We start from the raw sequence: 12,924 nt of genomic DNA, 5'->3' as shown, positions 1-12,924 counted from the left end.
CTTGCCCTCAACCTAAAGGGCGCTTTGGCAAAGATAGCATAATGCTATCCTTGCCAATCTCACCACCACCAACTGCGGTGTCAGGCCTTTCCCTACATACGAGATTTCTTGTCCGATAGAGAGGCCCCGCAGCACGTTGAAGATGACGAATATGGTCCCTACTTCATGGGGACGAGAGGCCCACAACAAGGGGCGGTCCTCTCGTTGCTCCTTCTTAACAACGCCTTGATGTACTCTCCGAGAGAGCTGGCTCGGATCCCATGCATCCCACACGCGTTGTATGCCGATGATATTTCAATATGGAGCGCACAGGGGACCCTGCGAGAAATGGATGGCTGTCTCTAACAGGCCGCTTACGTCGCCGACTCTTATGCGTTGGCGTGCGGGCTCCAATGCGCCCCAGCAAAATCCGAATTTGTCCACATCAAAGCCAACCTCAAAGACAAGACACGCATCTGCCTGGTCCTCTCAGGGGGACCCATTCGCGATGCAGAAGAAATCAGAATCCTCGGCCTGTAAATTATGCATGCAAGCACGAGGGTCGACACCCCAAAACGCTTGGTATGGACACCAGTTCATCAGGGACTTAGAGGGAACGAAGCCGCTGACGCGGCCGTCTGAGCGCTCATTCCTCGGGTACCTCATTTGAGCCCTATGGACTGTACCCCGCAACCGCCACTGCTGCGGTACAAAGAAATTGTGGAATGCTATCGCTACCAGCACTGCCGATATCCAACCCCGGCTCAAGGGCCTGGAAAGGCCGGAGAACGAATTCTACGCCGACTCCAAACAAATACGTTCCTATGTCAGGCCATATTACAATACTTTGACCCCGTGGTCACTGGCAAGTTCAAGCACTGTAGGGAGACAGCAAGTGTCTACCACATGGTGTGGGCCTGCCAGAAGAACACAGCCATTCCCCCTTCCCCAACCCTACCCGAGAGGACTAGGAGGTGACCGTGCTTAGATGCTTTGATCTCGGGACCCAACAGGCCCTCATTGCGCGGACCAAAGCAGCGGTGTCGTCATATGACGTCCTGGACTGAGGATGTCACCTTGTCTGTAGGGGCGCTTCGGGGCCTCATAAGCTCTCTTTTCTGCAAGAAAGTTTTTCACCACCACCACCGTCTAATCCAGCGTCTGACACAGAACGGGAAATATTAGAGGCTTCGTTTGAATAGGTACGATTCATGCGCTGTAGCGTGTCCTTCCTTCCCGCTTATCCACACTGCACGCCTGCTTCGAACAACGTTACTGAGATTTCTTGGCAACAGGTAGCAAAAAGCGGCGTTATCACTAAAACGGAGCCCAGAAATTATCGCTCAGCTGCCTCCCAGACACTGAACATTGCCGCAAACAGGAATGAAGAAATTGCCAGTGCCGTTAGCAGGCATGAAACATCGCTGTATGTTCACCTCTTCAAATTAAAACGTGTCTGGGCCAGACTTAAGCAAACGAGAAATTGCATTTCGACGAAACTGAAGTGACATTTGAGAGCATCATTGAGCGAGCTTTCTTACGAGTCCTCGTTATCATCTTCACCGTGACCTGTACATGCTTCTTATTAAGATTCAAGGCCTGTTAGACAATATATGCAGGTTGCTGTTTAACAAAGCGCTTCTGTCGTTTTCTCAAGTCGTTTATTGAACCTTTCAGCATCGTAAGGAGCCCCATGGGATAAATGCAAACATGCTAATTAGCACGCTGCTCGTTTGAAGGGTGCTCGTGCAACTTTTACTCGATATGTTATAAGTTCCTTCTATCGCAAAAAGGGGCAAAAAGGGCATATGCACGTGTGATCGCAAAGTAAAGAGTACGCGTGCCTGAGTGACACAAGGGAACTGCACTTCACCACGATTTATGGGAATGTTATCATAACATGATAATTAAAGCAGGCTCATTCCTGTCGTTTGTTTCTTGTGGCAACTTGTGAACACACACACACACACACACACACACACACACACACACACACACACACACACACACACACACACACACGCACCACGCACACGCACACGCACACACACACACACACACACACACACACACACACACACACACACACACACACACACACACACACACACACACACACACGCGCGCGCGCGCGCGCGCGCACGCTTTCTCTATCGCTCACTCGATCAGGATACGGTATAACGGCATTTCTGCGCGCCTTCTCCTAATTTTTGTTGATCTTAAGCGCAGTTGCATTTTCATAATGCCTGTGGTAGCACTGCATGGCTACCTTTTTGATAATTGCGACTGAAACAAAGAAAACCGCTCGCAAGGCCAGCCTGAAGAAATAACGTTTACAAACAGAAAAATGACTACTGTGCCCTGCGATCTCTAAGAAGCGTGGTATCACGCTCGGAGTTCATGGAAAAAAAAAAAAAAAGCTATGAATTCCTAAGATGCTTCAGCGTTCTTGTATGACGAATGCATATCCTCAGAAGATTAGCGTGCGTGCTTCGTTGCTTGCTTACAGGAGTCCAAAGAAAAACGGATGCGTAGGAATAAACGAAAAAGAAAGCGTGAACGATGTTTTCGTGCTAGATGATTACGCGGGCAAACGTGTAGTGAACGGAGAACTCGCAACTTCCTTAGCCAGCACTACCCTGCTTCGACGACGCTCGCTCATTTCGGCGCACGTTGCGCAGGCTACGCGCAAGCCAGGTCTGTTCGTCGGAGCGTTGCTTAAAGCCGTTCGGTGCGTCAGCCGACCCGAGCGGCGTTATTCAAATCGGCGGACTTTTCGCGCTGTCGCCATGGACCCAGCTGTGATTAATGCTCAGTCGGCGCTGCTGCTACGACGCAGCGTTTCGCAGCTGTACTCTCGACGATGCTCGAGGCGGTTCTGGCGAACGTTCGTTTGTGCAGCCACAACGTCGAGGAGCTCTTCTGCGCTGCCCTCAGAATGCATTAAAGTTTGTAACGTGCTTTGGCGACAATACTTGTGGGGTTTTGTCGTTGTCCTTTAGTGTTTTATGAAAACCCACCCTTACGCTTTGCGCTCCGCCGCACTCGTTCTCTTTACGCAGAATCCAATTTAATTTCAACCTTTGCTTTGTTTTCTAGTGTCTTCGACGTGGCATCGGTTGGTTGCCTCGTTATTAATGATGTCAGAACCGACTTTCCAGGAGGAACTAGCTAACCGGGTGTACACTGCTTTGTGCGCGCCCAACAGTCCAAATGTGCTGGCTGTGGTTAAGCTTTGATTTTTTCTTCTTCACCCGTGCTAAGGCGTGAAGTTCGGAATGGATTCTTATTCGTTCTTGCGAACTCCCGTTATCAGCGATTGTCAGCGCCAGCCGGTTGGCATCCCCGCGCGTGTGGTTAGAGATTACTATACCGTATTTTCTTCATTCGTGTTGTTTAAAGGTGTCATAAAAGCATTGGAGCCGATATAAATAGGATTGATGACGGCGCGCACGTGCCTCAGTTTGGCACGAGCTCGATTCACGTTCACCTCGAGTTCCAGCAAGACATCTGCGCATGGTGGATTTTTTTTTCGAGCGAATAGGAACACCTAATGAGAGCTGTTCGAAAACTGCCCTTACGTGTGGTCGGGCCAGTCTCGCAGGTGATATTGAGATCGATGTGCACTCTCACGAAACCAATATCATAACACAGAACATGTGCTCTTGTTGGCCTGATTTACGATCAGTCATGTTGTGTGCGCCAATTCAGCGCCTCGATTTTTGTAAAAGAAAAGAAAAGAAAACCCACAGCACGGCTGCGAGTGTGTAACGTGAATGTTTAAGCTTTAGCTGCGGGGCGGGCTTGGCGCTCTCGCTCCGGATCTCGAGCTTGACGGATCACTTGAGGGTCCGAAGGTCCTGCTTCCTCCGTGCCATTTCCGTGTAAAGGATGTTTTATAGCGATCTCGTTTATTTTTACTGCTCTCCTATTTCATGCTCAAGTGGTCGCCGCCCTTCTAAGCATACACTGGCACCGGGCGCGCCGAGCGAGCCATAACCGCCGGCGCATTGGTGCCTTTCCCCGGCCACGATACGCGAGGCGGCGTCAGACGACCGCGCCGCCACGGACTCACTAAGGGAAAGGCGAGGCGTGACCGCGACGCGGCACGATATTGCGGGCGCAATGACTGGGCTTCTCCGGCCGTGATGCAAGGAGGTGGTGTTACAAGCTACCAAGATTTGCGTCACGTCACCAAACACTCTCTTACTCATTCTATCTCACGAATGCTGTCGACGGTAATGCATTTAGCATTGAATCAATAGAGCGACACAACGTATTGCCGCCATCGAAACGAGTTATGTATGAGGCTTTTACTGCAGCGAGATTCCTCGTTCACGCTTCCCTAAGAACACTCGGCGCCATCTATCACCGCCACCGCGAAGTCGGCACGTGGCTTCCGAAATACATGACGCGCCGATGCGTGCGACCGCTGAGATACGCGTCATGCGTTTCCGTAAAGCAGCAGATACCCAGTGCATTTGTGGCACAGCCTGCATGCTGAAGCGTCGAGTTGCTGTCCTTGAGGAACCCTTTTGACGTGGGTTCGATTCCGCTAAGCATCGGAGAAACGTAAGAGCTCTCGTGCATCATTGCAGAGCGATACATTCACAGTGGCAAATGCCTATAGTTGCCCAGGTGAACGTCCAAGACGCTCATTGAAGAGCAGCGCACACCTACTGACACATATCCAGTGACCTAAATCCAAGAGGTTCATTGGAGACCGGCAGAGACCGAGTGGCACATACTCAGGGACTGCAAGTCGGCGCCAAAGAGTTGGAAAGAGAGGAAAGAGGTGGTGAATTCGTGCACGCGCGCAGACGGCACCACACAGGCCGGGCTGTTCACACAGGCCAGTCGTCCTCAAGAAACACAAAAGTGACTTGTGGACCGACAAGTGATGGGGACGGTGTTTGAGTAGTCGAGTATGCTTTGGATATGCCAGCGGATTTGCATATTTTTTAGTAATTACTTTGTGCCTTCCTCTTTGCCCAGTGGAAGCGTAGCAAACCGGATTATCTGTTCAGGCTAACCTCCCTGTTTTTCTACTTTCTTTAGTATCTCTCATTATTAAATTTTCGTCTGTCTCTCTCTCCTCGTTTCCTTTCCCGTTGCAGAGCCCCCGACTGCCCCCGTGATCCGAGACGGCAGCGGAATTGTACTTCACGGCGTCACCAAACCGTATGATGAAGGCATCAGCTTGGCTATCGTCTGCGAGGTGCGCGGAGGTGAGGCGTTCTTGCTTTTTAATCGCTAATTGCCGTCGCAACATTTAAATGCGAAGCATTTCTTGGCCAACATTTGGCACTTTGATAGTATCTATCTATCTATCTATCTATCTATCTATCTATCTATCTATCTATCTATCTATCTATCTATCTATCTATCTATCTATCTATCTATCTATCTATCTATCTATCTATCTATCTATCTATCTATCTATCTATCTATCTATCTATCTATCTAGCCGCCTATGTCTTGGTGCTCTCATGGTCGTTTCGTTAACTTGGTAAGTACCAAAATTGGCACAGTAAGACCAGAGTGTATGACGAACCTAGATGATATGTCATGACATTAATATTATGACATGCGTGTCATGTAGGTCATGAAACAGCCGCCTACGTCTTGGTGCCCTCATGGTCGTTTCATTAACTTGTTAGGCTCCCCCGCACACTGTTTGGCATAACAACCATTCCCACAGGGCGTGGGATCTGCCGGCGTTTTCACAGCGGAGCTGTTCAAGGCCGAGGTTGAACCGTGCCGAGCATTGATCAGCGCCAGCCACAGGTGGTCGGAGAGTGGCGAGAGTGAAGGTGCAAAGAGAGAAAGAAAGACAGAGAGCGAGAGAAATAAAAAATGTGGTTGATCCCTCTTATATAGGAATCGGTATAGAACACGAAAGTGAAACGTGTCTTCACAGAAGTAGTGTAACGTTTATTGCACATTGATATAGTGTCTATTGGTGTTTTGTGGCTAAAGCGCCCTTAGGCGTTGATGCACCCACGCTGACGCCTGGTGGCACGTCTCCTCCATCACGACTACCAACGTCGATGACCATGAGCAACCGTCGTGCATATGGAAGCTGCACTACGCTGCACACGCTAGCACAACGCGAAAGACGAAGCACGTAACTGACACACTAATACAACGCGCAAGACAAAGCACGTAACTGAATCGTCACCGAGTCAAATCAGCGCGTACAGCGCGTCGTAATTGCAGCCTCCGCGATCAACTTCAGAAACATTTTCAGAGCTAATTGCGGAGGCCACGCTCCGCTGTGCTGAGTACGGTGAACGCCACCTAGGTGGCGTTGGTAGTGCTTCTTGATGCCAGCGTCCCTTCGAATGCTGGCATCGAGGCGTCGTAGTGCTGAGACCACCGAAGCGTTCACTGTCGGTGCGCGTTAGTGTCATAATGCAGTACTTCTCTTTTCTGCTCGTAGGCGGCGGCACCGCCCCGAGCAAGAGCGCGGGTACACGGAGGAGTGTTAGATATATAAGGCGCGTCTGTGTAGCTCTCTGCAAATGCGTTTGTGGCGCAATGGGTTAAGCGCTCGGCGATCTATCGTCGCGGACCGAGAGGTCGTGGGTTCGATTTCCAAATTTTGCATGTTTGTGGAACTTTTTCTTCTGGTTTCTTTCTTTGTATTATGTTCTATGACGTATTTCCGTGACGGAAATACGTCAGTGAAGTCTTGGTGGACCCCGGCATAAAACACTTTCGTGTTAATAAATAAATAAAACGAAATGAACTTTCATGGCGAGGCGGGATTCGAATCCGGGTACCTACGGTCCGAAGGCGAGCGTCATAACCGCTGCGCTATGCAATTTTTTTCCTTACATGGTATTGGTACCACCTCTTGTTACGTTGCTTGTCATGAGTGAGTGAGTGAAATAACTTTATTGAGGTCCAGAGAAGACGCATGGGAGACCCCGTGTCACCCGGCTAGTCCCACGTAGGGACCGCCAAGCCGAGCTTGACGGCCCGATCGCGGGCACTCTGGACGGCCAGGGTTTGGTCGTTGAGTTCGGGGCTGCCCAAACGCGCAGCCCACCTATCCTCGCTGAAGGCGGAGCCGATGGCTTCACACTCTCACAACACATGGTTCAATGCTTGTCGTTGCCACCTTTTTAAATACAAAGCTACTTGTAGCTTTTGTGTGTGCATGGTGGGCTCAACGAGATTTTAGGTCCTTTCTAGACCATGAATATGAGATGTGTTGGCTAGTGCTTGCACGTTTCTGGCATATACATAGTATTTTTCTCGCATTTACATGATGCGCTGTACACCCACGCTTGCAGTACATGCATTTATGGGAACCATATGGTTGCATTGTACCGACGATTGACGATTGTTACCGATGAACTTGCTACGGGAGAGAGAAAGAGAAAATGAGGGCGAGAGAGAGAGAGAGATAGAGAGAGAAAGAAAGAGAGAGAGACAGAAAGAGAAAAACAAAAACAATATAAAATTTCTTGGCGAGTTCTTTATTGCCTGGATTTGACACACAACATTTCACCAAAAGAAGTCACGATAAGGACACACAGAGTACAGTATACATTAGGTGAAGGCGTATTCAACCAGCATCCTGCTGGCTGCGTCTAATTAAAATTCGCGCAAATCCACCAGCGGCTCTACTCTTGAGCGCCACTCGGGAGGTTCCGCTGACGCTCTATCGATTTCAACAAACCAGTGCATGCTCTCATGAAAATAAATTCGTGCAGGCCGTGCATACTTATCAACGTAATATCCTGCCGTTCTGGACTGCCAAATACAGCGGAGGCCCATAATCATAATTAAATCAAAAGGCACCCCATCCTCGTTATTGTCTCTGGCTGCTTGCAAATTAAACAGTGCGATCCCCACGGTAAAAATAGTTCCTCTCCCTCCAAACACTTTTTATCTCGTAATGTTCCGGTGTGTAATTTAAAAAAGAACGTTTTTGTTCCTGGCGGCACCTGCATTTTCTTCACTCTCTTCAAAACATCGCTGCCGGGGCCCCCACTGTACAAGGACCTGTACAAGGGTCACACAAAGCGCAATAATGTCCCACAATGTCACACAAAGCGCAATACAGTTTTTTCCGTTTCACACTGGACAGCTAATCGATTGAAAACCGCGCTGAAATAAATCTTACACTCGATACGATTTCTTTGTCGAAACCACAAATCTCTCCCGAAAGCTCTTCGGTTGAAACAACATACCCGGGTTGCCGTCGGCTTAGCTTCATTTGGCATACAGTGCGCAGGAACGGGTCTGTTGCGTCCAGAAAAGACAAGAACCGGTTTACCAACTGCCTTAAAAAGTGGTGACCCAGTCCCAGCTTGACCCAGACTGGTGACCCAGTATTTTACCCGCCGAAACAAGTTGGTCCGGCTGCAGCGCTCCCATTCAGACGCCCAGCTAGACAAAGACTGCGAAAACCCTGTATAGCCTCCGAACGTTTAACAGTGAACAATGCAATACCTGCATTACATAACAAAGCTTACTAATGATGAAGAGGTTGCAAACGGTGGCTCTGGCAAAAATCGATAGGTTGGCCCCTTTCCACTTCTCCGCTCGCTCCCGTATCACTTTGGCCTGCTCTTTCCAATACGGCTAACTGTCGCGATAAGCATCGAGCGGTACCGCCCAAGTACTTGCCCGGGGTCGTCACCCAAGGCACGTTGGCGAAAAAGTTCGGCTTCGCTCACCACGATCCATGCCAGAGCCCAAGGCACATGGACCAGTTGACTCCCCTACCGCTGAAATGACTGAATTTACGGACACATTTGACAGCCTCGATTATACTCCCCAGATCATCCGTGAAAACTGCAACATCGTCAGCATATGCGAGTAGCTTCACTTCGGCTGCTTGTAACTTAAATCCATTAATGCTGTTGTTTTCCAATATTTTCCTGCACGGGGTTTCAATGTATATACCAAATAAGAGAGGGCTGAGGGGGCAGCCCTGGCGCAACCAACGCTGCACGCTAATGGGGGCCCCCAGACTATTATTTACGATCAAGCTCGTCGTGCAGTTTCTGTATGCCAGGGCCACTCCCTCGCAGATAACAGAACCGACATTAGCGTTGTCTAAGACAGCAAACAGAATTTCATGAGCCACGCAATCGAAAGCCTTTTCAAGGTCAAATAGTAGAATGGCTACCCGACCACAAGTGTCATCACAGCATTCCAGTACATTGCGCACTTTGTGAATATTTGTAACAATGGAGCGCCCTTTTATCCCACATGTCTAGTGAAGCCCGACTATGTACTGTATCACCGTCTCCAGTCTTCGCGCCAATATCTTCATAAAGATTTTATACTCGACACTAGTGAGTGCTATGGGACGTTACGCTGTAACCAGTCTTAATTTATCTACATCATCAGCTTTAGGAATGAGTACCGTGTGGGACGACCCATAGGATGGAGGCAAGGTGTTTAATTTGTAGGCTTCGTTCAAGATTACAGTCAAGACAGGGCTAATTTTGTGCTTGAACTCTGTAAAAAGCGGCGCTAAAGCCGGGGTTTAAGTTTTCTATTGCAGTTTTATTCGGTTTCCGTTAACAGCAGTTCCAATCTCTCTTTTCTTTCGTCATCCAGTCGAGGTATAGCAGTCAGAAACTCATTTTTAAACGTGGTCACGTCTACCGTATGCAACGCGAACAGCGCCTGATAATGCTCATTAAAAGCGGCTTTGATGTCGTCTATGTCTGTCGAAAAGTTACCGTGCCGTTCTATTCCGTTAACGTGGTTCCTTTCGGCACACGATTTTTCTAAACTTAGCACTCGTTTCGATGGCGCTTCATCTGCAGCTGTGTCTTCTGCCCTTGCTGTCACCAGCGCTCCCCGATAACGTTGTTCTTCAGTTTGCTTTATCTTTTGTTTCACTTTTCTAATGTCTTGCATCCATTTCCCCGGGGCTCGGCATTCCTGCTTGAGCAGCTCATCAAGTATTGCCTTTAACTCTGTTTCCCTTTGTTTTTCCTCGTAACGAATACAGGTAGCCCTGTCTATTGCTTTTATCTTTAAAGTTTCTTTAGATAGTTCTCACTGTTGCCATACCTGAAGGTTCTTACTGGGTTCTATTTTGCATATTTCTTCTTTTACTGCTCGGTTGTAAAATTCGTCCTGAGGAAGCTTGTTATTTAATTTCCACGTTTCCTTTGAGAAAGCATTACCTCGCTTTACAATTCCTATGCAACACTGAACTAAACAATGGCCTGAAAACGACACTGGCACTACCTCATAGCTGTTACATTTCGAAACGACATCAACAGATGCATAAATGCGGGCCGCGCGTGACTTGAGCCTTCGAGTCGTGTGTACTTTACCGTAGGCGCTCTTTCGAGACACTCTGCCGCATCCTCAAGGTTCCAGTTCTCGACCATTCGCGACAACACTTCAGTACTTATATCTCTAAACCCCAAAACGTTTGTTTTATTGCGCGCACTGAGGACACAATTGAAATAGCCCATTACTATGAGCTGTCTGCTCGTGCAAAGGCGCTCCTCAATCTTGTGAAAAAAAAAAGTTGTCGCAGTTTCACCTGAAAGGCGAAGCATCAATTGCGATAGCAAATTTGAAGAGAGCTATACGGAGTAATGATAGCAGCTTTATCAGCTGTATAAACTTGGACATGCAGCAGCACCGGCAACACGCAGAACTGCTTTCGACGCCGTCGGCGTTTTGCCCGCGTTCGCTCAAAATGCGTGCGGCGTTGGTGACTGTTGCCGGAGCCTCTGATATAAATAAGCACTTGGTGCCGCAGCTAAACGTCGCCTCCCTTCCCCTCCTCCACGGCCTGTCGCGCGTCGGAAGAAGGCACGTTTGCTCTACATATATGGTGATTGTAGAGGAGGAAAGAGACGCCTACTTCTGCAGCCCTTAAGGGAGCACAGCGCCGAACGCACGTTTGTTCTCCGCCGTGCGTTCACTCCCCGTGAAAGCGCGCGTCCCTCGCGCCCTTTCACTCGCACATACAGCGTTCGGCGCGCGGCGACGATTTCTTCTCCATTGACGCCATACGGAACCTCACGGCGACGGCGACGGCGACGCCGACGGCAGAAATCTGCTTTTGAGTGTCCATATAATTGCTATCGCAATAAAAGAAAACCACGCTATACACCCACTATGCTTGCAGAGCTCCGCTGTTTCATCAGATTTCACAAGCGTGGAACTGGCTTAATTTTTTTCTGTATTTTGTTTACATTCGAATCCTTGTGCCACAAAATACGGGGCAATTTACACGAGCAGCGTACAGGCCCTCCTCTTGTATAAGAACTAAAGTGTGGGTTATAGAATGTGTTATCCTCAAGGCAAGCTTTTGATACCTGGTGTTGTTAGCTGGACTGCGAAGTGTTTCAGACCGTATCGCGTTTAATAGGCGACGTTTCGGCAGAATAATTGCCGGCAACCTTTCCAAGGCTAGCTCCGCCTGCAGCAAGCAACACCCCTCCTCCTTCTCTCCCGCTTTCCTGAAGCAGCGGAAAGTTTATTCTCTCGTTAAGAGGAAGCTATAAGCTTGGGCCCAACTCCGATCTTGCCTATTCAAATATATGTAAAATGCGGAAACGCGTTTCTGAGATAACCACTTGGCCGATTTTAATGAAATCTGCTGCATTTGAGAGAAAAAAGTTAGACTCTAGTGACTATCGGAAGCGGAATGTTGATTTAAGGCCTGAATGTTTTAAAGGGAATTTACAAAAGTGGGTAAGTTTGAAAAGAAAAAGAAAGAAGCATGACGTTTACAAATTCGTAGCTGTGCACCAAGAACAGATATCGCAGGTCTGTAAACGGCATCCGTTAGAGCACCCAAAGCGGACAAACTTGATATGTCAATTTATATCTTATGTGAATGTTACATTGTTTAGAAAGGTTTTGCAAAAGTCCTACTCACATATATTTGTGGTCTATTTGAGAGCCACCTATTGAATTTTGTCCGCTTTAGACCTGCCATCAGACGGAATTCAGAATTGTGATATCGTCTTTCTTTGCTGAGTTACAGTTTTGTAACCTTGATAGTTTCGTTTTCTGAATATTTGCGATTTTCAACAACTTCTATTAAAGAAAATTGACGGCTTAAATCGGAAATTCGCTGCCAATAGTCATAAGATTTTAACTGAATTTTAACTATTTCTTTTAAGTGCATCAAACCTCATCAATCTTGGTGCAATGGTTGCCAAGAAAAACGATTGCTCCTTTCCCATGTGTTTAGATAGGAGCCCCGAGCTAAAGTTTTCTCTTAATATGACCGGCTTATGGGTAATTTAGGGCAGTGATAGGAACATCTCGTGAAGAACGCGGGCAGCCTTGCTGAGTAGTTGAGTTCGAAGTGAGATGTGTGATTGGTTATCATTAAGCTTTTTTTTTGGGGGGGGGGGAGAGGGGGGGGCACAGCTGTCCTGGTATTCTAGATTCTGTAATGGTGACACTGTCACAAAGCGTCCCTTTAGGTATACAACACAACTGGTAAACAGTGTATGTAGTTCAACTTGTTGCTCGCATTGCGATTCTTTGGCCTAGCTGTCTGTGTATTGTATAGATTCCTTCAGCATTAGGCATTATTACTGCGGCTGCTATAACCGTCTGCAGTGTAGACCAAGTAGCCACCGCATACATACGAAGTTGACACGGTTTCAGTAACAGACAAAATAAACTAGCAGGTGGTCGAAGATGGCGACGGTGTCAATTGGTGACCAGACAAAATATTATGCCGATCCCACGTACTGTGGGAATCGAAGTTATGCGAAGCATTTTGCAAGTAGCTGGCTATGGCATGGACCCTGTGGCGGCGCGCTTCGACCGGCTGCTCTTTGACTCTCTCGATGACTTCGAGCAGGCGCTCATGTCAGAAAGAACGTGGGCTTGCCTAGCTGCTCGATCATTGCGAACACGTTCCCCTGTTTCTGCGCCCAGTAGTACGCCATTCTCGAGCTGCTCGAGTAAGCATCTGAGGAACGC

At 48.3% G+C, this 12,924-nt stretch overlaps 1 protein-coding gene across 1 annotated transcript in view; it reads left to right on the top strand.

The window, feature by feature from the left end:
* The window catches only part of LOC119448293 (basement membrane-specific heparan sulfate proteoglycan core protein), an 84,506-nt gene that overhangs the window by 41,744 nt on the left and 29,838 nt on the right, over window positions 1-12,924 (top strand). The window contains exon 3 of the mRNA XM_049665147.1: window positions 5,097-5,207. Within this exon, the coding sequence (XP_049521104.1) occupies window positions 5,097-5,207 (111 nt within the window). The remainder of the gene's footprint in view (window positions 1-5,096; window positions 5,208-12,924) is intronic.

The sequence above is a fragment of the Dermacentor silvarum genome, chromosome 4 (assembly GCF_013339745.2).
Source record: "Dermacentor silvarum isolate Dsil-2018 chromosome 4, BIME_Dsil_1.4, whole genome shotgun sequence".
NCBI lineage: Eukaryota > Metazoa > Arthropoda > Arachnida > Ixodida > Ixodidae > Dermacentor > Dermacentor silvarum.
Note: the sequence above shows the minus strand (reverse complement) of the source record. Positions and strands in the feature narration are given on the sequence as shown.